Genomic DNA, 26,434 nt, shown 5'->3' on the forward strand with positions numbered 1-26,434 from the left:
GAAAGGGTCAGTCGATTCCGACTTTACACCTAATTGGTTTGTGTTACATTATTACACACTATAGCAAACCCACTATAGCCATGTGAGACACCATAAACCGCAGAGCATCGTTGTGTCCTGTAGTTCCATTCAACAGAACACAGCGATGTAACAGCAAGGACTGCCCTCTAGCAGAAAATCACCTGAGTTACGCAAACAAAAAGCACAATTAAACACAAACTTTATTAGTTCAGGTGGGCGTTCACACTTCAGCAGACAAAAGGTGCTCAACAACAATAACAAACATTCACGAGAAGCGCTTCAACTTCCAAAAGGACTCATTGAAAGTCGAATGAAGTTGGAGCACTAAACAATTTCATTTTATTTTAAATCTGACATTGATTTATTGTCAGCTTGACATCCACCTGTTCACATCGCATAGAATGGATTAAAGTGAGCTAAAATAAATACAGCCCTGCTTTTTTGTTGTTGAGTGCTCTAACTTCTTTCTACCTCAAATCAGTCCTTTTGGAAGTGTTTCTTGATAAGCACTTAAACTTTGTTTTATGGCATAAGAAAAGAACAGAGACCATAGTAGCAAACACCAATGAAGGAACATGTATTGTATATCGACTGACAAAATGCCACACCCCCCTAGTACAGTAACCCCTCAGTACAATTACCCAACAACCAGAGCTGGGGTCAACTCCATTTGAATTTCAGTCAATTCAGAAAGTACACTGACATTTCAATTCAGACAATTTGGATTTGACTGGAATTTAAATGGAATTGACTCCAAACCTGCTATGATGCCCATCACAATATGGGCTAAGGATATTATTTTGATAAGTGACTGCATGAACAATAGTGCCCCCTCGTTTCTATTCAAAAGGACAAGATCGCCTTGTATGCAAACTGAATCCACACTCGGTCTCACTAGCTTTTGAAGCATGGCAGGGTTCAGGACATTTCCATTCCAGTCAACTCAGAAAGTAAACGGAATTCCTATTCCACATTTTCCTAATTGAAAAGAACTGGAATTTCAAATGTTCTGAGTTGAAATGGAATTGACCCCTACCCTGGAGCATGGATTTAGTATGGACACCATAACAACAAGGTATAACTCTAAGACATTAGAGCCTATTATACAAACACAAACGATATACAGGTTCTCCTCAATTAAGGCCGAACACAGTTAACACATGAAGATGGTCTGATATAAAAATAATAATATTTAAAACAGGGCTTTGTCCGTTTAGCTATGTGAAATTAGGATATGTTTTATGCTAGATACTTGACATTCTTATTGGATCGGAATATACATTTACAATGACAAGCTATTGACAGTAAACAGTGACTACTAAACTATTAGGTTGCAATGAGAGTATGAGTGCTCAGAGAGGATGGTGAGGGCTTTGGGGGTAGATAAAGGGTAAGAGTTACTAGTTGTTGGCAGATTCATGGTGGGCTAACAACCAAAATGTTTGTCTTTTATTTCTTCTTGTTGCCTCAAATATATTAAAAGAGCAAAAAACTGGCAATCTAATTTGAGTGTGGATTTACTACCAATGGTACTGATGGCGCCAATCTTTAATATTTTATAAATATACTTGAAATGTTTTGTAGATATAAAAATGATCTTGGAAGGCTGAGCTATCGTTGATCCACTAAAGTCCAAAATCTTTTAACTCCTGAAGGGGAGATACTTGATAGATAGGATAGTACGGGACAGAAGGCAGTTGTTGATGGTAAAAGCTGTACAGCAACGTAGGCACTTGCGACTGATTAATAGCGTATAATAGCGTATAATTCTTTCATTTCAATCCCTATACACCTTTGGATTCAGATGAGAGGGATAATTTTAGTTTTTTGTCGCCCCCTATTGGTACAGTTGTTTAGGCTGGGTGAAATGGTCTGGATTGATTACGTGAACTCTGTTGCCCCCTAAAGGTTTACTCAGAAAACACATTCTAAACAACATAGGGGCAGGCAGGCAGTGGAATGGCATGGGCAGTTGGATAGCGTGTTATCACAGTACTAACAACAGTACTTCGTACAGATGCATTTCAGATATGTTAACTATACTGAACAAAAATATAAACGCAACATTTAAAGTGCTGGTCCCATGGTTCATGAGCTAAAATAAAAGATCCCAGAACTTTTCCAGATGCAAAAAAAGCACCTCTTACATTTTGTGCACAAACTTGTTTACATCCATAGTGAGCATTTCTCCTTTGCCAAAATAATCCATCCACCTACAGGTGTGGCATATCAAGAAGCTGATTAAACCACATGATCATTATCTTTTTTATTTAAGGTATCGGTGACCAACATATCTGTATTTCTAGTCATGAAATCCATAGATTAGGGCCTAATGAATTTATTTGATTTCCTTATAAGAACTGTAACTGAAATGGTTAAATGTTACGTTTATATTTGTGTTCAGTATAGTTGAGGGAAGCGAAATAGTGATTGGATCACATTGGACTTGCTTTCAAAAAATAAAATAAAAGGTTTTGATGCTTGTTTGTTTGTTTTACTTTTGAAGCAAGGTAAGATTTTATTTGTTTACTTGTATGCGTTGTGTGCTGCAATTCAGCTTTTAGCGGCCAAGTACGGCCTGAATGTAAAATTAAAAACCCAGACTACTACTTAAAATAACTTCTATCCATTTCCCAATTTAATCCTCCTTTAGGACCATAACATCTTGAAATGGTCAGGGATCGTTTGAAGTACAGTGGATGTTGAATTTGAATACATGTGGCATGGTCTTTTGTGTGTGTGTGTGTGTCACATTGTCTGGTTTAGTCAAATCCTTGCCAGTCACTCTGTTCAGAGTCATACTCCAGCTCCACTCCCACACAACGCACTCCTTCCAACAACATGGGTGTACCATGGTGACGGTCTGAAAAACAGGGAGAGAGAAAGAAAGAGAGATAGCAACAGAAAATGAAAGATTAAGAAAAAAATAACATTAGTCTGTCTCTCAGAAATGGTTTAGTCCACAACATCCAACCAGTGCCAGTGCGCTCTATTACAGTGTGGTAAAGTAGAGTGAGAGACTGTAAAGCCTTAGGGATTAAGCTGTAGGTTGATCCTTTTCCCGGCCTCTCCACGAACCCTTTCATACAACTATATCCCCTCCAGTCCTCTGCCTGCCTACAGATGTTCAAGTTCGGATCATCACGGTGGTTTTTGTCCCTAGTTGACACGAATAGCCTGTCTATCAGTACTTTTGTTTGTTGCACTATTCTAATTTAAAATACATAAATGAATGAAATCAGATAAATATACAATCATTTTCTGTTGAAAGGAAATTAATTACAGGGTTTGTGTTAGGTTCCAAAGTGAATCATCATGACATAATTTATTCAAAGCTTCCAGACAGTGAAAGCAGTCGGAGTCCAAGTACAGTGTGTTACAGACAGAAAATGGCTCCAACTCAAGAGCCAGGAAGAAAGAACGGGATGCAGTGATTATAATCAGTCAGCCATGTTCAATACAATACAAGTATTTTATCAAATCATAGGCTCTCCACTAATGCGTGACTCATTCCGTTTTACTCAGGTGATCACAGCATCGCAGTGATCAGTGATGCTCTTAATTTAAACCATGCTGCTCACACTCACCAGCAGGTGGCAGCAGCACACTACTACATCTGTTCTCACAATCAGTCTCCTAGGTGCTAGACTGTTACTCAAGTGAACAAAGCTGCAGCATTGCCTTGTTGTGCTTTCGGAAGACAATGACAAGATGGCTACAATCGAACTAAACTGATACTTTAGAAATTCTATTAGAAGAGGCAGTTGGTTTTCAGTACTGTTTGTGTATTAATAATGAGGGAACTGCCAAAATAATGTTAACACGAGTAAATGAGGGATACAAAGTGTATTGAAAGCAAGTGCTTCCACATAGGTGTGGTTCCTGAGTTAACTAAGCAATTAACATCCCATCATGCTTAGGACCATGTATAAAATGCTGGGCAGGCGATTATTTTGGCCATAACGACAATGCCCCTATCCACAGGGCACTAGAGGTCACTGAATGGTTTGCTGAGCATGAAAACGATGTAAATCATATGCCATGGCCGAATCAGTCACCAACTGAACACTTATGGGAGATTCTGGAGCGGTGCCTGAGACAGTGTTTTCTACCACCATCAACAAAACACCAAATTATGGAATTTCTCTTGTAATAATGATGTCGCATCCCTCCAATAGAGTTCCAGACACTTGTAGAATCTGTGCCAAGGCACATTGAAGCTGTTCTGTCTCGTGGTGGCCCAACACCCTATTAAGACAGTATGTTCCTGTTTCCTTTATTTTGGCAGTTACCTGTACCTCTACAGGGCATATACTGCATTATACCACAACAAGAAAATATCCATTTTAGGAACGGGACATTGCATCACACTGGAAAGGAGGTTAAGTGATGCACTGGTTTCATATTGATCAATCTTATTTTTTATTTATTACCCTGTTTACTCCCCAATTTTGTGGTATCCAATTGGTAGTTGCAGTCTTGTCTCTGCAACTCCCGTACGGACTCGGGAGAGGCGAATGTCAAGCCGTGCGTCCTCCGAAACACGACCCAACCAAGTCGCACTGCTTCTTGACACAATGCCCGCTTAAACCGGAAGCCTGCCGCACCAACGTGTTGGAGGAAACACTGTATCCTGGCAACCGGTGTCAGCGTGCACTGCGCCCAGCCAGCCACAGGAGTCGCTAGTGCACGATGGGACAAGGACACCCCTGCCGGCCAAACCCATCCCTAACCCAGACGACGCTGGGCCAATTGTGCGCCACCCCATGGGTTTCCCAGTCGCAGCGAAAGAGCCTGGACTCGAACCCAGAATCACCATATTGATCAATCTACACTAGGAACCAAACGGAGGGGGGGCTACCCAAATTTGTCCAATAGACTTTTTTTTGTTGGACTAATGATTACAACCCAGATCATCCGAGCAGTGTGACTGAATTAAATACGACCTGGAATGCCCCCACTGGTTTTGTTATGGGTTTAACTCTAGATCTACCCTAGGGCATACAGAATACAGTAGGTCTCATTTAAAACCCAATAGGAGCACATCATGCTCTTCCAGCGTTATGATGAGGCTGGCCTCTGTGGCCTTACCCATGACGCGGGCGTGCACCTTGACCCCCACGCAGACGTCCTCCTGGCTCTCACTGACCAGCATCACCTCCTCACACAGCACCCCCTCCTGGTGGGCCATGTACTCACATGTCACTCTCAGACCACCTGAAGAGAGGGAGGGGGGGGGGGGTAAGAAGGGCAAAAAGGCAGAAGGATAGGGAACATGTATACAGAGAACACACACATACACGGGGGAGCAAAATGTCAACCAGGGAAAACTCTGGGGTCAAACACATTAACACAACTGCCAAACACTACAAATAACACACACACAGTCCAAGTGGTCACAGAAAGGTCACCGGGATGAAAGTAAAAGGTCATGGTTTTCCAGCAGATGGTGTAATGGAATGGAGCAACTCACTCAGCTCAATGCTAAAACAAACTACTGAAGCGTTGAAGTGAGTGGTAATAACCCTCATTGCGAAATCCAGAAACTCCCTGAGGGATGTTAGCAAAACGGTTCAACATTTCAACATTTCCTTCCTTCAATTCGGATTCTGTCATGGACCGACACACTTTCAGTGTCTCCTGCACATTTGAGATGTACAGCTACTATAAAACATGACTGACATGAAGGTCTGGCCAACCGGAGACTGGGCAAAATATCAGTGGAACTTAAAAAGGGTTAGGGGGATTACACTACCGCTCAAATGTTTGGGATAACTTAGAAATGTCCTTGTTTTTGAAAAAAAGCCTTTTTTTTTGGTCTAGTAAAATAACATAAAATTGATCAGAAATACAGTGTAGACATTGTTAAATGTTGTAAATGACTATTGTAGTTGGAAATGGCTGATTTGTTATGGAATATCTACATAGGCCCATTATCAGCAACTATCACCCCTGTGTTCCAATGGCACGTTGTGTTACCTAATCCAAATGTATAATTTTAAAAGACTAATTGATCATTACAAAAACCTTGTGCAATTATGTTAGCACAGCTGAAAACTGTTGCCCTAATTAAAGAAGCAATAAAACCGGCCTTTGACTAGTTGAGTATCTGGCGCATCAGCATTTGTGGGTTTGATTACAGGCTCATAATGGCTAGAAACATAACTTTCTTGTGAAACTCGTCAGTGTATTCTTGATCTGAGAAATTAAGGCTATTCTATGCGAAGGTTGCCAAGAAACTGAAGATCTCGTACAACGCTGTGTACTACTCCCTTCACAGAACAGCGCAAACTGGCTCTAACCAGAATAGAAAGAGGAGGAGTGGGAGGCCCCGGTGCACAACTGAGCAAGAGGACAAGTACATTAGAGTGTCTAGTTTGAGAAAACAGTTGCCTCACAAGTCCTCAACTGGCAGCTTCATTAAATAGTACCCGCAAAACACCAGTCTCAACATCAACAGTGAAGAGGCGACTCCGGGATGCTGGCCTTCCAGGCAGAGTTGCAAAGAAAAAACCATATCTTAGACTGGCCAATAAAAAGAAAAGAGTAAGTTGGGCAAAAGAACAGACACTGGACAGAGGAACTCTGCCTAGAAGGCCAGCATCCCAGAGTCGTTATTTAAAAATGGACAAAACATTTGCTTTCCTTTCAAAAACAAGGACATTTCTAAGTGACTCCAAAACTTTTGAAAGGTAGTTTAGGTCTGGGTATAGGGCAAAGACTGTATCCGAGGACCTGGAACTGGGGCTGATGGCTATGGCAAGGCTGAACCATGGGCTGAGGTAGCTGGGACTGAGGTTAGGTCAAAGGATAGGACAGCGAATAGGGCTGAGTTGAGCAAGACTCGGACATACCCTCTGGTACAGGAGTGATATCAGTGATGCGGATATGGGGGTTGGGTACCGGAGCTGGAGACGCGTCCTTCCCCAGTGATGGAAGCTCCGGGAGGGTGAAGACAATCTCATACTTGTGCTGGGTCTTCAGGAAACCAACCTGACAGATATATAAATAAAAGAGGGAGTGAATATGAAAAAGGGCGTGATGGGGTGGGGCAAGCGAAAAAGCTGCAAGAGAAGAGAGAGAGAAAGTAAGAGCGGGAGAGAGAGTGAGCGCAAGAAAAAGATTGAGAGAAAACGAGAGAGAGGGACCAAAGGATGACCCTCTGGCCGTGTCAAACAAGCCTCACATGACCCTCTGGCCGTGTCAAACAGGCCTCACATGACCCTCTGGCCGTGTCAAACAAGCCTCACATGACCCTCTGGCCGTGTCAAACAGGCCTCACATGACCCTCTGGCCGTGTCAAACAGGCCTCACATGACCCTCTGGCCGTGTCAAACAGGCCTCACATGACCCTCTGGCCGTGTCAAACAGGCCTCACATGACCCTCTGGCCGTGTCAAACAGGCCTCACATGACCCTCTGGCCGTGTCAAACAGGCCTCACATGACCCTCTGGCCGTGTCAAACAGGCCTCACATGACCCTCTGGCCGTGTCAAACAGGCCTCACATGACCCTCTGGCCGTGTCAAACAGGCCTCACATGACCCTCTGGCCGTGTCAAACAGGCCTCACATGACCCTCTGGCCAGGCCTCATGACCCTCTGGCCGTGTCAAACAGGCCTCACATGACCCTCTGGCCGTGTCAAACAGGCCTCACATGACCCTCTGGCCGTGTCAAACAGGCCTCACATGACCCTCTGGCCGTGTCAAACAGGCCTCACATGACCCTCTGGCCGTGTCAAACAGGCCATGACCCTCTGGCCGTGTCAAACAGGCCTCACATGACCCTCTGGCCGTGTCAAACAGGCCTCACATGACCCTCTGGCCGTGTCAAACAGGCCTCACATGACCCTCTGGCCGTGTCAAACAGGCCTCACATGACCCTCTGGCCGTGTCAAACAGGCCTCACATGACCCTCTGGCCGTGTCAAACAGGCCTCACATGACCCTCTGGCCGTGTCAAACAGGCCTCACATGACCCTCTGGCCGTGTCAAACAGGCCTCACATGACCCTCTGGCCGTGTCAAACAGGCCTCACATGACCCTCTGGCCGTGTCAAACAGGCCTCACATGACCCTCTGGCCGTGTCAAACAGGCCTCACATGACCCTCTGGCCGTGTCAAACAGGCCTCACATGACCCTCTGGCCGTGTCAAACAGGCCTCACATGACCCTCTGGCCGTGTCAAACAGGCCTCACATGACCCTCTGGCCGTGTCAAACAGGCCTCACATGACCCTCTGGCCGTGTCAAACAGGCCTCACACCCTCTGGCCGTGAGGCCCATGACCCTCTGGCCGTGTCAAACAGGCCTCACATGACCCTCTGGCCGTGTCAAACAGGCCTCACATGACCCTCTGGCCGTGTCAAACAAGCCTCACATGACCCTCTGGCCGTGTCAAACAAGCCTCACATGACCCTCTGGCCGTGTCAAACAAGCCTCACATGACCCTCTGGCCGTGTCAAACAAGCCTCACATGACCCTCTGGCCGTGTCAAACAAGCCTCACATGGCCGTGTCAAACAGGCCTCACATGACCCTCTGGCCGTGTCAAACAGGCCTCACATGACCCTCTGGCCGTGTCAAACAGGCCTCACATGACCCTCTGGCCGTGTCAAACAGGCCTCACATGACCCTCTGGCCGTGTCAAACAGGCCTCACATGACCCTCTGGCCGTGTCAAACAGGCCTCACATGACCCTCTGGCCGTGTCAAACAGGCCTCACATGACCCTCTGGCCGTGTCAAACAGGCCTCACATGACCCTCTGGCCGTGTCAAACACCCTCTGGCCGTGTCAAACAGGCCTCACATGACCCTCTGGCCGTGTCAAACAGGCCTCACATGACCCTCTGGCCGTGTCAAACAGGCCTCACATGACCCTCTGGCCGTGTCAAACAGGCCTCACATGACCCTCTGGCCGTGTCAAACAGGCCTCACATGACCCTCTGGACCCTCCGTGTCAAACAGGCCTCACATGACCCTCTGGCCGTGTCAAACAGGCCTCACATGACCCTCTGGCCGTGTCAAACAGGCCTCACATGACCCTCTGGCCGTGTCAAACAGGCCTCACATGACCCTCTGGCCGTGTCAAACAGGCCTCACATGACCCTCTGGCCGTGTCAAACAAGCCTCACATGACAAGCCTCTGACCCTCTGGCCGTGTCAAACAAGCCTCACATGACCCTCTGGCCGTGTCAAACAAGCCTCACATGACCCTCTGGCCGTGTCAAACAGGCCTCACATGACCCTCTGGCCGTGTCAAACAGGCCTCACATGACAGGCCTCACATGACCCTCTGGCCGTGTCAAACAGGCCTCACATGACCCTCTGGCCGTGTCAAACAGGCCTCATGACCCTCTGGCCGTGTCAAACAGGCCTCACATGACCCTCTGGCCGTGTCAAACAGGCCTCACATGACCCTCTGGCCGTGTCAAACAGGCCTCACATGACCCTCTGGCCGTGTCAAACAGGCCTCACATGACCCTCTGGCCGTGTCAAACAGGCCTCACATGACCCTCTGGCCGTGTCAAACAGGCCTCACATGACCCTCTGGCCGTGTCAAACAGGCCTCACATGACCCTCTGGCCGTGTCAAACAGGCCTCACATGACCCTCTGGCCGTGTCAAACAGGCCTCACATGACCCTCTGGCCGTGTCAAACAGGCCTCACATGACCCTCTGGCCGTGTCAAACAGGCCTCACATGACCCTCTGGCCGTGTCAAACACCCATGACCCTCTGGCCGTGTCAAACAGGCCTCACATGACCCTCTGGCCGTGTCAAACAGGCCTCACATGACCCTCTGGCCGTGTCAAACAGGCCTCACATGACCCTCTGGCCGTGTCAAACAGGCCTCACATGACCCTCTGGCCGTGTCAAACAGGCCTCACATGACCCTCTGGCCGTGTCAAACAGGCCTCACATGACCCTCTGGCCGTGTCAAACAGGCCTCACATGACCCTCTGGCCGTGTCAAACAGGCCTCACATGACCCTCTGGCCGTGTCAAACAGGCCTCACATGACCCTCTGGCCGTGTCAAACAAGCCTCACATGACCCTCTGGCCGTGTCAAACAAGCCTCACATGACCCTCTGGCCGTGTCAAACAAGCCTCACATGACCCTCTGGCCGTGTCAAACAAGCCTCACATGACCCTCTGGCCGTGTCAAACAAGCCTCACATGACCCTCTGGCCGTGTCAAACAACAATGACCCCTGGCCGTGTCACATGACCCTCTGGCCGTGTCAAACAAGCCTCACATGACCCTCTGGCCGTGTCAAACAAGCCTCACATGACCCTCTGGCCGTGTCAAACAAGCCTCACATGACCCTCTGGCCGTGTCAAACAAGCCTCACATGACCCTCTGGCCGTGTCAAACAAGCCTCCATGACCCTCTGGCCGTGTCAAACAAGCCTCACATGACCCTCTGGCCGTGTCAAACAAGCCTCACATGACCCTCTGGCCGTGTCAAACAAGCCTCACATGACCCTCTGGCCGTGTCAAACAAGCCTCACATGACCCTCTGGCCGTGTCAAACAAGCCTCACATGACCCTCTGGCCGTGTCAAACAAGCCTCACATGACCCTCTGGCCGTGTCAAACAACAAACAAAAACAAGTGAGGGAGAAAAGAGTGAAAGAAACACAAAAACCCAGTGCTTTGATTAAATAGCTCTGCAGCATACAGTCTGTCTCCAGCCATCCCACCACATCTGATTTAAACAAGCCCGTTGGTTAGGTTACACCCCCCTCCCCCCGCGTGTTTCCATGGCAACCCAGTGGTTCCAAGGAGGCAGCAGAGAACTTCAGACACGCGGCACATTCACCGCTGTCGTCTGTCTGGTGGACCTCACTTCCCACACCAGGGAAGCAGAATCAAAGGGCCGTCTGAACCGCAGCACAGTCACACTACACGCCCACGACTACAGTGCTATGCTGCAAAGAGTTCTCTGATCCACAGTCATCCTCTGGTAAACAGGAGGGGAGAGGACTGGCATAGTTGGAACTGAATCTTCAGAACAGATACAGAAGACTAGCAGAGATGAGAGAGAAACTCGCCTCCTCCCCTTTGTTGTCATACAGGTTTAGGGTTGCAAAATTCAGGAACTTTTAATAAATTCCCTGGTTATCCCGAAATCGCAGTTGGAGGATTTGAGGAATAAGGAGAGAATAAGCAGGAAATCCAGAATCCTCTAACAAAGATTTCTGGTAAATCAGGGAATTTATTGAAAGTTGCTGGAATTTGGCAACCCTATAAAAAAAGGTTCACCTCATAGTTCAAAATGGCAAGAAAAGAAGGATGGCTGGGAGACCACTGGAGATTGAGGGGAAACATTTTGGATAATCCTAGCTCTCTGGGTGTGCCGTTTTGATAACTCTTACACGGAACCCAAACCGACTGCGTGCATAAATGTATTTTGTCCCCCCACACCAAACACAATCACGACACGCAGGTTAAAATATCAAAACCAATTACATTAATTTGGGGACAGGTCAAAAAGCATTAAACATTTATGGCAATTTAGCTAGCTAGCTTGCACTTGCTAGCTAATTGGTCCTATTTAGCTAGCTAGCTTGCACTTGCTAGCTAATTGGTCCTATTTAGCTAGCTTGCTGTTGCTAGCTAATTTGTCCTGGGATATAAAGATTGAGTTGTTATTTTACTTGAAATGCACAAGATCATCTACTCCGACAATTAATCCACATAAAATGGTCAACCGAATCATTTCTAGTCATCTCTCTTGCTTCCAGTCTTTTTCTTCTCTTGACTTTATATTGCGATTGGCAACTTTCATAAATTAGATGCATTACCGCCACTGAACTCGTTCGTCTATCATTCACCCACATGGGTATAACCAATGAGGAGATGGCACGTGGGTACCTGCTTCTATAAACCAATGAGGAGATAGGAGAGGCGGGACTTGCACCACGTTCAGCATCACAAATAGAACTAACTTCTATTTTAGCCCGTGGCAATGCAGACACTTGTTGCAGACACTTGTTGGCGCGCGAGCAGTGTGGGTGCAATAATTGAATAATATAGATTTCTAAATTTATTTTGCGAGCGGTGTAGTCAGGGTATTATGATCATTTTCACGTCAGACATGTTAAATTATTTAATCCAAAACCCAAACCCACCTTGACCATAAAGTTCCCGTCAGGCTGAGGGATCACCATGACGACAGAGTCGTGGAGCTTCTCATCAAAGTGGACATGGGACGGCGTGCCGGCAGCTGGCTCTTCTGAGAAACCAACTCCTCCCGCCTTTGCTGCGGAGCCTGAAGAGGGAGAGAGCAACTAACTTAAATTGTTACACACACAAATGGTAAGGGACTCTGGTACAACATTCTTATGCCAGTGACACTCAATGAGTGGTTAGTGGCTATAAAACTTTTTTTTAAAGAAAATCACAAAAAAATAAGCTGGAAAGAAATCAAAGGGAGAAAAACATGGCATCTTGAACTATGAGTGTAAATCGACTTCATTTCAGTCATTTGAATGCCTCTTCAAAATGTCTGTGATCACTCTTAAAAGCAATAGTAACTAAATATATTTGTAATCATGGAAGGAAAACACATTTTTCAGGAAGAAGATTGAGGATTTGATACGAGGTAAAGAGTAATAAAGAAAATACCTATCCCTTATCTAATACTGTAGAATGCCCTGCAGTCATAAGATAAACATTATTGTCCATTAAACGTTCATAAAATGGACATTTAAAGGAAACCACCTGTCACAGCATTTGGAGAGGGAACAGACAAAATGGTATTATAGAAAATACTGATATAATAGATCTCTACCACTGTCTCTCGTGGCTTTGGTCAAAACTAGTGCACTATATAAGGAATAGGGTGCCATTTGGGACACAGCCCAGGTTTGTTTGAATGCCTTGTGGAACACATTAGATCCCTGTTCTTTTGAAATGCTGTACCTTGACAGTCCCTCTGGGATACATTGTCACAGTATCATCATATTCATCAACATTTTTATCTCCTTATTTCATTTCCCTTTAAAAAAAAAGAGTGATGTGTATCTACAGCATTTATTCCCATTGCCTTGCTTGGGTTAATCCTATCTGGGTCAAGAAGATAAGAGTTTAGTAGTTACAGGCACTGTGATTGTATTTCTTTAATAACATTGTGAGTCAGAATTTCATTAGGCAACGGGTGGCTGTTTAGATTAAAATGATTAAAAAAAAGATAAAGATATGAAGAGGAAATATAAACCTTAATGAACTTTACAGTTGCATGGTTTCATACCAGTGCCTTCAGAAAGTATTCACACCCCTTTTCCCCCACACTTTGTTGTGTTACAAAGTGGGATTTAAATGGATTTAATTGCAATTCTGTCAACGATCTACACAAAATACTAATGTCAAAGTGGAAGAAAAATGTGAACTAAAAAAAAAAAAATGGAAATGAAAATACTAATTGATCTTGATTAGATTAGTATTCAAACCCCTCAGTGCATGTTAGAATCACGATTCGTAGCGATTACAGCTGTGAGTCTTTCTGGGTAAGTCTAAGAGCTCTGTAAACCGGGAGTGTACAATATTTGCCCATTACTCTAAAAAAATTGAAGCTTTTTCGAGTTGGTTGTTGATCATTGCTAGACAGCCTTTTTCAAGTCTTGCCATAGATTTTCAAGCCAGAATGTCTTTGCATTCTAGAAATCGCCGGAGAGGGAGGCAAATCCAGACTCATCGTGGAGAAGAAAAGTCGGTTGGACTGAGCGATATGGATGGCTAGCCAGGCAATATTCTCAGTTTACTCAGACAACTAATGTACAGTATATAAAGTAAATTCATTTTGCCGACCCCACCGACACAGACTTTAAATGCCAAAAGATCTGGCTCATATGGCGTCGGTAATATGGGTCAGAGCATTTGACCTGGTTGCTCTAGAAGCAAGCCGTTTTCATTGTAATGGTGAAACCATGACGCTAACACATCTGCACTCGCTTGTTTCTCTAGGGCACTCGGACACATGGGTAGAGCGCCTAGGAGATTTTTTTGTTCATAGCCGCACACCGCTGCCAAAATAGAACTCCTTGTCGCAAAGCAAAATATTTTTGTTGATTATGCAATCAATTTGGTCACACTTTACAGCCCTGAGGTGAGTCAGAGTATATCTGTGTCCACTCCAGTCTGAAGACTACCTACTATGCTACACTAGTTGAAAGGATTTGTGGATTCAGACAATGCTGAGAGAGATCCACAGGCTTTCAAACAAGACCATTCGTTAATCCACATTCTCTGGACACTAGCCCAGACAGTGGACTGGACACTGTGCTGGCTAGATACCAGGCTTGGGTTCAAATAGTATTGGTTTTCTTTCAAATACATGGAAGCATTAGATTGAGCCTGTTTTTTTAGAGTCAGGTTGGCAGCGGTTTGTACTTTTGAGCCCATTTCATTGATTCCATAGTGCCAGGCAAACTCAGTCAAGTGTGGCTGAAGTGTTTTGAAAAAAAATAAAACATATATACACACTATTTGAACCCAGGTCTCTTAGCTGCTGAACACCCAAGGCCTGTTACATCTACTACAGTGCAGTCTACAGTACAGGAGCTGGCTTCTCGGTCTGGTAGTCATAATCTTGCTATCTTTTTCCCCTCTCTCAATCTACATCTGTTGGTCTGGGTTTGGATCATCGTTTCTCTCCTAGCCTCTGTTGTATATTAGATGACTGTGTGTCTACCTCGTCCTCTCTAACCTGTCCTTTCACTATCCCCTCCATCTTTGTCGTGTCTATTGTCTGCGTCTTTTTCTCTGCATGTCCCGTCCCCCCCAGGCGGGTCAGTGCTCGGCACAACACTTTAAACAAAGATCGATCACTAATTTTGTCGGATTACCATGGTAACAGACTCCATTGGGCTTGTATCTCCAAGTTCAGTTCCCTCTTCCACCCCTTGCTATTTCTTTCTCCCCAAGGACCAAATTAAACTCACACACACACACACACACACACACACACACACACACACACACACACCCCACGCTTTCGCTCTCTCGCTCCCTGTGAAAGCGGCTACATCCCAGACACATGAAAAATACATTGAAGCGAAAACAAATAAGATGTAAATCTACACTCTCATTCAGCAGCCTAATTAAAGTGAGAACAAAGACCCAGGGAGAGGAGAGTGCTTTGTGTGCAGAAACAAAGCCTCCAATCTCCACTGGGGGGGAAAAGAGACGTATTAATGACAGTGAAAAAAGTGTTGTCACTTCTAGTCCGTCTCCCAGGTGCTGTTCTCTTGCTGTGTTTCTATGAGGATCCCTGAACACTTCCTGTCCATCTGTCATGTGCAATTATATTCAATCACACTGAGTCACACACACTTCAGACTCGATTCAAACAAGTCCACATTGTGTTTTCCCCCATGTTTCCCCTAAAAATGCATTCTTCCAAAGACTGTAAATTGATGCTTCTAGTTCAGGAGAATAAGCTGTAGTATGTGTGCATTGTAAACAAAGACATTTCATACAGAAATTGGGGTTGGATTGCCATGTCGGGGTTGGATTGCCATGTCGGGGTTGGATTGCCAGGTCGGGGTTGGATTGCCAGGTCGGGGTTGGATTGCCATGTCGGGGTTGGATTGCCATGTCGGGGTTAGATTGCCAGGTCGGGGTTGGATTGCCAGGTCGGGGTTGGATTGCCAGGTCGGGGTTGGATTGCCAGGTCTTATTCTCATCTTGCGAGGGGGTTTCCTGTACCCTTCCCACCCATCTCTTCTTTAAATTACACACACTAAGTAAGCATTTGTATACTGTAGTGATGTTAAAACATAGTGAGGAGGGGGAGAACGGTGGGGAAGAGAGAAAGAAAGAGTGGGAGAGAGAGAAAGGAAGAGAGGAATTTTGGAGGCTCCCTGTTTGATAGCGAACTTGAGAAGTGATACAAGTGTGAATTGGAAATGATATTTCTAGCATATCCCACTCTCCCTGAAACACCCTCAGAGAGTGGGGTCCCAGCCCAGTGTCTGCCATTATCAACAGCAACCCTGGAGGAATTAGGGTCAAGTGCCTTGGACTCGGGCAGACAGATTTGACACCTTTCGGTTACTGGACCAACACTCTAACCGCTAGGCTACCTGCCGCCCCTGGCTTTGAGAGGTGTGAAAGTAGGCGGGAGAGGCTGGAGAGTTCTATGAAGACTGATGGAAACCTGATCCAGACATCAATGTCTGCCAACCCTTGGGAGGCTATAGGGCAGGGTTCATCAACTAGATTCAGCCATGGAAAAAAAAAATTCTTGAGGGGATGGTCAGGGGGCCGAAACATAATTACAAATAATTTGTAGAATGCAAATGGACCGCAAGAAACCCAAACAGATATAATATTTCACTAAAACAGAATCATTTCAAACTTTGCTTACATTTGTATACAATTACGTGTCTCTCTATTACTCGTGGGAATAAAATCACTTGGAGCTGATTTCCTGGTGTTAACAGTATTTTGTCCAACAATGAAAATAAAATGTAAAAACCATCCACGGGACATATTCGGGCAGCAGGCTTCCAGTTTGGGACCCTGCTATTGGAGTGGTTTCTGGACAGGGTTCATGTGGAGGAAGAAGAAGCTTAGGTAATAAAGCATGGTATACTACAGTACCCATAATGCTCTGTAACCATATGCGTTTTTATCCACCTAAAGACGTTGGCAAGAGTAGGCAACTAGATTCAGCAGCTGGCCAATTTTTGGTCGGAGCGGATGGTCGGGGGGCCAGAACATAGTTATAAGAATCTGTCAACTGAAAAATTGGCCACAACTATGCCCAAAAATAAATTGCATTTGAAAATAACTAATTTCATACCTTGAACACATTGAGACATATGAGAGCTGCACTGTGTTTTGAATTGAAATACATTTTAGAAATACCCATTATTGCATTTAAAACCACATAACAGGGGAGAAGGGACAAGAGTCTATACAACAATATAATAGAAAAGGGTACTTACTCTTCCTAGCAGTAGCCATGCCAGGGTTGGTCCACAGACAGAGAGAGAACCCAACCGTCACAGCCTGGTCATTTCTATGGCCCAGCCACAAAATGACCCTGACACACGAGAGAAACAAGAGAGAATAAAGAAGAGGTTTCAATGATAAAGGATTAACAAAAGAAGGGGAGGGCAACTAGGAAAGAGCTTAAAGCTAAAGAAAGGAGAAAGTCACAACTGTAATGAAATCAGGAAATAAATACTTCTGAAAGACGAGCTGGTATTTGTCTTTAATAAATCCTAGCCCCAGGTTACTAACTCTGTTCAAACGACGGCACCCAGCTGTGTGTGCCAGACTATCACCAAAGGGAGAGGGGAGGCTCCCGACTGACTTAAATGAAAGAAAAACTAACATTCAAACAAGAATTAAATTAAAACCAAGGTGTCAGATGTTAAAATAAACATTTTTCAGAGAAACTCACACGTTTCTGTGAAAGAAAGGACGAAATATAACCTTAACAAAAATCAAGGGAGGCATCTTAAAAAGATTGTTGAAAGATGCAGCACTCCTAGTGATTCCAATAACGTCATTTTTCTTAGTATGACCCTCACCTGACAAGTTCCTCTGACTGACTGAAACCACTGGCCTGAAAAGAATGGACTGGTGACCAGTTGCAAGTTGGGTGTTTCACCATATTGCTATTGCCTGTTCATTCCAGTCAGTAGCTAAAGAGAGAGGCTGTTGGATTGTACCTTGGACGTTGCCACAATTGGAAGAGTACCAAGCCAAGAGATGTGCTTATTTACAATTCACCTTCAAAAAAATACAAAATAATTGTGCCGGGGCCTCCCGAGTGGCGCATCAGTCTAAGGCACTGACTTGCAGTGCTAGAGGCGTCACTACAGACCCCGGTCCGATCCCAGGCTGTATCACAACCGGCCGTGATCGGGAGTCCCATAGGGCGGCGCACAATTGGCCCTGCGTTGTCCGCATTAAGGGAGGGTTTGGCGGGGGGGGGGCTTTACTTGGTTCATCGCGCTCTAGCAACCTTGTGGTGGGCTGGGGACCTGCAGGCTGTCCTCGCTCATCAGGTGAACGGTGTTTCCTCCGACACATTGTTGCGGCTGGCTTCCAGGATAAGAGGGCGGGTGTTAAGAAGCGCCGCTTGGCGGGTCATGCTTCGGAGGATGCATGACTCAACCTTCGCTTTCCGAGCTTATTGGGGAGTTGCAGCGATGAGACCAGATCGAAATTGGGTAGAAGGGGGAAAAATACATATCTTTTATACCATGCCGTCGGAAAGTATTCAGAACACTTGACTTTTTACACATTGTTAGGTTCTAAAATTGATTCAATTGTTACCCCCCTCCCCCTTTTAAACCCAATACCCCATAATGACAAAGCAAAAACAGATTTAGAAATGTTTGCTCATTTATTAAACAAACTGAAAATTTACATTTACATAATTATTCAGACCCTTTACTCAGTACTTTGTTGAAGCACCTCTGGAAATGATTACAGCCTCGAGTCTTCTTGGGTATGATGTTATAAGCTTGGCACACCTGTATTTGGGGAGTTTCTCCCATTCTTCTCGGCAGAACCTCTCAAGCTCTGTCAGGTTGGATGGGGAGCGTTGCTGCACAGCTATTTTCAGGTCTCTCCAGAAAAGTTAGATCGGGTTCAAGTCCGGGCTGTGGCTGGGCCACTCAAGAACATTCAGAAACTTGTCCCGAAGCCACTTCTGCCTTGTCTTGGCTGTGTGCTTCATTGTCGTGTTGGAAGGTGAACCTTTGCCCCAGTCTGGGTTCCTGAGAGATCTGGAGCAGGTTTTCATCAAGGATCTCTGTACTTTGCTCCGTTCATCTTTCCATCGATCCTAACTACTCTCCCAGTCTCTGCCCCTGAAAAACATCCCCACAGCGTGATGCTGGCACCACCATGCTTCACCGTAGGGATGGTGCCAGCTTTTGCTTGGCATTCAGGCCAATCTTATCTTGGTTTTATTAGACCAGAGGGGCCTTTTGGCAAACTCCAAGCGGGCTCTTGTGCCTTTTACTGAGGAGTGTCTTCCATCTGGCCACTCTACCATAAAGGCCTGATTGGTGGAGTGCTGCAGAGATGGTTGTCCTTCTGGAAGGTTCTCCCATCTACACAGAGGAACTCCGGAGCTCTGACCATTGGGATCTTGGTCACCTCCCTGACCAAGGCCCTTCTCCCCCGATTGCTCAGTTTGGCCGGGCAGCCAGCTCTAGGAAGAGTCTTGGTGGTTCCAAACTTCTTCCATTTAAAAATGGAGGTCACTGTGCTTGGGGACCTTCAATGCTGCAGACATTTATTGGTACCCTTCCCCAGATCTGCGCCTCAACACAATACTGTCTCGGATCTCTACGGACAATTCTTCAACCATATGGCTTGGTTTTTGCTCTGAAATGCACTGTCAACTGTGGGACCTCCTATACCACAGGTTATTTCCAAGTTGTAGAAACATCTCAAGGAGAATCAATGGAAACAGGATGCACCGGAGCTTAATTCTCATAGCAAAGGGTATGAATACTTACGTAAATAAGTATTATTAGTTTCTGCTTTGTCATTATGGGGTATTGTGTGTAGATTGCAGAGGACATTTTTACTTAATCCATTTTAGAACAATGTCATAGTGTAACAAAATGTGGAAAAAGTTAAAGGGTATGAATCATTTCTGTGATCTACTACAGCAAACATTTTGTTTGCTATAGACAAGACAGGCTTTTACCATGTCTTGTAGCCAAGTTATATTACCAGAGCAACAGAGGCCTGATACATTCCAAGATGACTTCTGCTCCCTGACACATTTAAACATTTGGAACAGTGAGTAAGAACAACTCCCTCGCAGGAGATCAAGGACCCCTAGAACCGCTTTAGGTTTGAACCCAGTTGTCTATAGGTTCAAAAAGTCTGGGAAAGAAACACTACCTCCTTTTCTACTGCAAAGAAGGAAGAAGCATCCTAGAGGGAGGTGATTAAAAATATGACATGTCCATTAACAGAAACTCTTGCACACATAGATTGCCTTGTATCTTAACTCATGCCTGATTTGCACTATAGGGCTATAGGGCTGAACCAAGCTATACTGGGCTGGCCTGGTTACGCATCCACCAAAGCTGTGCAATGTGAAAGGAAAACAGAGCCAGCATGGTGAGGTTCAGGTCAGCTTAATAAAAAATATATATATATATTTTTTTTATTAAGCTGACCTGAACCTCACCATGCTGGCTCTGTTTTCCTTTCACATTGCACGCTTCCAGCAGCTTTGGTGGATGCGTATATAATAAACCCAACATGTAACAAAGATTGTACAGTTCATAAAAGGAAATCAGTCAATTGAAATGTATTCATTAAACCATAATCAATGGATTTCACATGACTGGGTATACAGATATGTATCGGTTGGTCACAGATATTTAATTTTTTTTAAATTTTACCTTTATTTTACTAGGCAAGTCAGTTACGAACAAATTCTTATTTTCAATGACGGCCTAGGAACAGTGGGTTAACTGCCTGTTCAGGGGCAGAACGACAGATTTGTACCTTGTCAGCTCGGGGATTTGAACTTGCAACCTTTCGGTTACTAGTCCAACGCTCTAACCACTAGGGTACCCTGCCGACCTTAAAACAAAACAAAAAGTAGGGGCGTGGATCAGAAAACCAGTCAGTATGTGGTGTGACCAGCATTTTCCTCATGCAGCGCAACACATCTTCGCATAGAGTTGATCAGGCTGTTGACTATGGCCTGTGGAATGTAAAGGAATGGGTCCAGATTGTCTGGGATATTGGTGTTGATGTGAGGCATGACCAGCCTTTCAAATCATTTCATGGCTACAGATGTGCGTGCTACGGGGCGATAGTCATTTAGACAGGTTACCTTGGCATTCTTGGGCACAGGGACTATGGTGGTCTCCTTGAAACATGTAGGGATTAGAGACTGGGTCAGGGAGTGGTTGAAAATGTCAGTGAAGACACTTGCCAGCTGGTCAGCTCATACTCTGTGGATGCATCCTGGTAATCTGTCTGGCCCTGCGGCCTTGCGAATATTCACCTGTTTAAAGGTCTTACTGAAATCGGCTACGGATAGAGTCATCACACAGTCATCCGGAACATTTGGTGATCTCAGTCATGATTCAGTGTTGCTTGACTCAAAGCAAGCATAGAAGGTATTTAGCTTGTCTGATAGGCTTGCGTCACTGGACAGCTCGTGACTGGGTTTCCCCTTTGTAATCAGTGAAAGTTTACAAGCCCTGCCATGTCCGCTGAGCAGCAGAGCCAGTGTAGTAGGATTCGATCTTGGTCCTGTATTGACGCTTTGTCTGTTTGATGGTTCGTCCGAGGGCTTAGCAGGATTTCTTATAAGCGTCCGGGTAGTACCTGCGGCACTCCAGGAACAGGGATGTCTACCTACCCCACGGCTTGGCTGATGTAAAGGTTTTGAGGAAAAAAACAACACTTATACAGTAGCCTATAGATTTATGTAAAAATGTGAATGTGTTGTAGTTCATCCTTATGAACTACTAATAATTTATTCTATTCAAACCAATATCACAATGAGAGAGATACAGTGCAAGCTGCTCTCAATATCACATTCTGCAGTGGACATAGCATGACACCAAGAGTGCCTTATGCCAACCGAGACAGTTTACTGTAGACCCCCTAGGTTCAAGTAGATTTTTGGCCCTAGTACTACACAGCTGATTCAAATAACCAACTCATCATCACGTTGATTATTTGAATCAGCTGTGTAGTGCAAAGGCAAAACATGCACTTGGAGGGTCCCAGAACCGAGTTTGGGGAATCCTGCTCTGGGCTATAAACTGTCTCAACTGGGGGCAGGAACAAATCACTCATGCTACCAGTGACTCTACTGTGGATTATATTAAGACTCTCTCACTTGAAATTAGCTCTGTCTAACATTACTAGTTACCTTATCCATTTGGTAGATTTACGTTGCTAAATTACGTTAAATGTAAATTGAGTTAAGTGCAACAGTAAAAACCTCGCATTTCTGCAAAGTTTAGCCTATAGTCTAATATTTTGAGAATATACGGCTACGTCCTGTAACGAGTTTGAACCTGCTTGTCTCGATACTTGCTGCCTCGTTGCCCTCGCAGTACAAGAACAAAAAGTTCACAAACTGTGCTTACGCTCCGGCAACTGCAGCAAACAGCATGGAAATATTTCTCACCTTATTTCGCTCACCAAGAACTCACCTTTCTTGCAATTGAGGCTAAATGCACACGCTGCGACCAGGTAGTGTCCTATTGTCGGTTGTATCCAAATCAAGGATAGGCAAAGGAATATGGGTCCACAGAAAATGAATAAACAGTAGAATGAACACCCACCGTAGATACGCATCCACACCCCCTTGGTCATCACTAGTTAGCACAGCCACAAAGTCGTTACTCGCCTATTTCAAGAATTTATCTTCTTAAAATCTGATTTGGATTATAACCGTAACCTTAATCGCACTGCTAATTGTATGTCTAACTTTAAAATAAGACCAAAAATCTATTTTTTGTAACCAATTTTGAGTTTGTGGCTGAGGAATTTCACTTTGTGGCTGGGTTATTTAGTGGAAACCACTCCCCCTTTCGTTGGATTAATTTCTACCTCCAATTTCCGCATTGGTTACGTGATTTACTATCCAATTCTGGAGATATCTGGATCTAAATTACAGCGTTTGGCAATGTTGTTTATGTTCGTGTAAACAATCAAATGCTTAACTCACATAAGGCATATATCTACAGTAAGAAATGTCACAGACGGTTGGGTCGAGTACATTTCAGGGTTTTTTCTCCTTCCACTCGCCACTAAAATACATTCATGTTATGATGTCGCCACATTGTGGCCACTTTAAGTGTAGCTGAAGTGAGGAGGAGAATCAGCTACTTTTGGAGGACAGCGGAAGTTAATAATTATTATTGTTATTATTATTATTATTATATATTTTTTAACAACGCGTCTCTGCTCTTGGTCTTTAACAGATGTCAGAGATAGAAAAAAGGTTGAGGCTTTTATATATTTCAAAATGACATCCTATGGGCCCAGGGACCAATCACAATGAATAGCCTACACAAATTAAACATGATGTGAATGGTTAAATCAGTTGCAGAAATCTGATCAGTATTTGACATCGGCGGATCAGATTTAGGATTACGTTTAGTGTTAACTAATGGGATATGTAAACACAAGCTGTAGCTGCACTTACCAGACAGCCAGGTGTCATTTGGCTAAATAAATGTAACAGAAATTTCAATCATCATGAGAGAAAGCGCATTTAATTTCAAGTAATAATAGGCTACATTTAGTTGAAAAAGGACAATTGTAATTTAGGTGGGATAGGTTAAATAATAGTTTTATTGCGGATATTTACATGTAATGAATAGGACTTAATAGCCTAATCAAAATGCTACAATTTCCCACAAATTCATCTTGTAAAGGCTTTATTCGTGATAATTACATGAATACAAGAGCTACCATATATCATAGAAACTGTGTAAATGAACAATTAGTGGTGTAAAGTACTTAAGTAAATCTATTTTAAACTTCTACCTAAGTGTTTTTTGGGGTATTTGTATTTAACTTTTCTAACTGTATTTTTCACAACTGTTAATATTACTTTACTACATTCCTAAAGAAAATGTTGTACTTTTTACTCTATACATTTTCGGTGACACGTAATTACTCCATACATTTTCCGTGACACCCAGGACAGGAAAATTGTCCAATTAACGCCCTTATCAAGATAAATTGGAGAGAAGTACTTGTTGAAGAGTAGGCCTCAGATCTACATAGAAGGTATGACCATTAGATGAAGTTGGCAAATATGGCAAAAGTAAATAAATAACCCAGACACATTTTTAACAAGAAACATAATTGCATTCGTGTTAACGTGTGCTGGTCAAATAATATATATTTTGTGTCTTATGACGCACTTGAAATGTATGAGTAGGCCGCAGGCTTTTCCATTCGCCATTTCAACGTGTGGTAGGTAACATGAAGTTCAGAAGCAATTGTCATAAATATTTAAAAAGCAGACTAAAAAAAATGAAATAGAAACAGTCAAACCATTGTATAGCATAATTGCATTAGTGTTTTAATGTGCTTTTTGTCACCGAAGTAAAGTTGGTTTTGTACTCACACATTCGGACATTCAAGAGACATTCAACAGACATTCAAACAACAGACAATCGCCAAAATCCATTTAAAATTGTAAAATCCTTAACTAATTAATCGATTGTCACAGAAACATAAAAATAGATATGGTTTATTCTATAAATGTCTAGCATACTTTTACTACCTTTGTTTTGAATAAAAATTCCAGTTTTGATTTGATGGAAATACATAAAATCTATAAGATGCCATTTAAAGAAGTATAAATCAATAACTAATTCACCGTTTGTCACAGATTCATCAAACTAGGTATGCTTTATTCTATAAATATCTAGTTTACTTTTACAACCTTTGAGTAAACATTCCAGTTCTGGTTTGATAGAAACGCATAACATCTATAAGTGGTATAAGTGGTATAAATCAATAACGAATGCACCCTTTGTCACAGAAACATCAACCCAGGTATTCTATAAATGTCTAGCATTTTCAACTTTTTTAGTAAAAATTAGTTTTTAGTTTTTAGTAAAAATTCCGTTTTGATTTGATAGAGGGCATGTAGTGCATCTAGAGGGCGTGTGGTCAGAGTTCTAACGAGTCTGTTATAACGAATTCGAACGTCAACAGTGAAGAGGCGACTCCCGGATGCTGGCCGTAAAAACAAATTCAACTACATCTTGATTTACCCAGATAATCAATAGATATTTACCATTCAAAAAAATTATTATCATTATGTTGTTATGTAGTTAGATTGGTAAAACAAAGTCAAATTGAATGTATGTATAATGTGAATGTATAATTGACTCATTAATGCATACATGGCGGAACCATACATGTGGTTCCATAGTGTAGTGGTTATCACGTCTGCTTTACACGCAGAAGGTCCTGGGTTCGAGCCCCAGTAGAACCATTCTTTTTGCGGCAGGCCTAGCGGTTTGAGAGGTGAGCCAGCAACCGGAGGGTTGCCAGGTCATATATCTCGTGTCTGACAGGAAAAATCTGTCTGGAAGTGAGCTGGCAACCGGAGTGCTGCTGCACTGTAAAAAAAAAAAAAAAAAATGTCTGTAAATCACATAATAATAGTATTATACATAACAGTACTGAATAGCATATTATAACGTTACTTTAAGATTTAAAAAAAAACACCACTGCATTGTTCTCTTATGTAGCCAAAAGCCAAATATACATAGGCTTTGCTGCAGTTTAATACCATCCGCTCTAAAAAATCATTCACTGTTAGGAATGTAAATATTAACCGATCATATCAGTCCCTGGTCCAAATGTTTAAGATGTGAGTGCATCTTGTGGCAGGAGACCAAACCAATCCAATAGCTTGCATAAGTCAGAAAATGTATTCAAATGTTCCGAAATACCGGGTTCACAATTTTGTTGCTCATATTACTTTCTTGTTACCTTGTGAAAATACCTCATCTTTTGTCGAACTAAACATGTAACTGTAACAGTCATTGATCAACAAGCCATTTTTCATGCCAAACAACCCTGGCAATATCAGTAGCCTAGTCAAACTGCACAATGCACTGATTTGCGTGCCTGTCCAACAGCAGGTAGGCTGCGCGTCACCTTTAGCATTCAAATGTTTGTAAAATAGCTTGCTCAATATCAGGCTTTATTAGTTAGGTTGTTGGGTTATAGTTTTTACTTTGTGGCAGGCTGACTACCTGTTATGCGAGTGCAGCAGGGAGCCAAGGTAAGTTGCTAGCTAGCATTAAACTTATCTTGTAAAAAATAATAAATCTTAACATAATCACTAGTTAACTACACATGGTTGATGATATTACTAGGTTAACTAGCTTGTCCTGCGTTGCATATAATCAATGCGGTGCCTGTTAATTAATTTAGCATTGAATCACATCCTACTTTGCCAAACGGGCGATGATTTAACAAGAGCATTCGCGAAAAAAGCACTGTCGTTGCACCAATGTGTAACCATAAACATCAATGCCTTTCTTAAAATCAATACACAAGTATATATTTTGAAACCTGCATATTTAGTTAATATTGCCTGCTAACATGAATTTATTTTAACTAGGGAAATTGTGTCACTTCTCTTGCGTTCAGTGCAAGCAGAGTCAGGGTATATGCAACAGTTTGGGCCACCTGGCTCATTGCGAACTGTGTGAAGACCATTTCTTCCTAACAAAGACCCTAATTAATTTGCCAGAATTGTATATAATTATGACATAACATTGAAGGTTGTGCAGTTTAACAGCTATATTTAGACTTAAGGATGCCACACATTAGATAAAATACGGAACGGTTCCATATTTCACTGACTTAATAAACGTTTTATTTTCGAATTGATACTTTCTGGATTTGACCATATTA

General features: G+C 43.6%; 1 protein-coding gene and 1 non-coding gene across 4 annotated transcripts; one reads left to right on the top strand and one right to left on the bottom strand.

Moving 5' to 3' along the window:
- Positions 1-203: 203 nt before the first annotated feature.
- Positions 204-22,366, bottom strand: LOC115137958 (adipose-secreted signaling protein). Of its 3 annotated transcripts, none has more exons than XM_029674298.2 (6): positions 22,164-22,366; positions 16,969-17,066; positions 12,148-12,287; positions 6,876-7,014; positions 5,113-5,238; positions 204-2,884 (listed from the first exon to the last, which is right to left on the bottom strand). In XM_029674298.2, exons 1-6 carry the CDS (start codon positions 22,349-22,351, stop codon positions 2,784-2,786), a joined length of 792 nt encoding a protein of 263 aa, XP_029530158.1. In that variant the 5' UTR covers positions 22,352-22,366; the 3' UTR covers positions 204-2,783. The 3 variants fall into 3 exon arrangements, with proteins under 3 accessions (XP_029530158.1, XP_029530159.1, XP_029530160.1); XM_029674299.2 differs by having other exon boundaries at positions 22,189-22,276; XM_029674300.2 differs by having other exon boundaries at positions 22,178-22,248.
- A 2,559-nt stretch (positions 22,367-24,925) lies between these two features.
- Positions 24,926-24,998, top strand: trnav-uac (transfer RNA valine (anticodon UAC)). The gene has a single exon. It is a non-coding gene; the product is annotated as a tRNA-Val (tRNA).
- The last annotated feature ends 1,436 nt before the right edge of the window (positions 24,999-26,434 follow it).

Source organism: Oncorhynchus nerka, linkage group LG12, assembly GCF_034236695.1.
Source record: "Oncorhynchus nerka isolate Pitt River linkage group LG12, Oner_Uvic_2.0, whole genome shotgun sequence".
Lineage (NCBI taxonomy): Eukaryota > Metazoa > Chordata > Actinopteri > Salmoniformes > Salmonidae > Oncorhynchus > Oncorhynchus nerka.

Bases quoted from the DNA above. Each gene is read 5' to 3' on its own strand.
- LOC115137958 (XM_029674298.2), bottom strand. From the start codon at position 22,351: ATGACCAAGGGGGTGTGGATGCGTATCTACGGTGGGTGTTCATTCTAC. The intron at 17,067-22,163 runs GTGAGAAATATT...CTCGTGTGTCAG, and splicing joins TTCTTGGTGAGCGAAATAAG to GGTCATTTTGTGGCTGGGCC. The intron at 12,288-16,968 runs GTAAGTACCCTT...CTCCCTCTTCAG, and splicing joins CATGGCTACTGCTAGGAAGA to GCTCCGCAGCAAAGGCGGGA.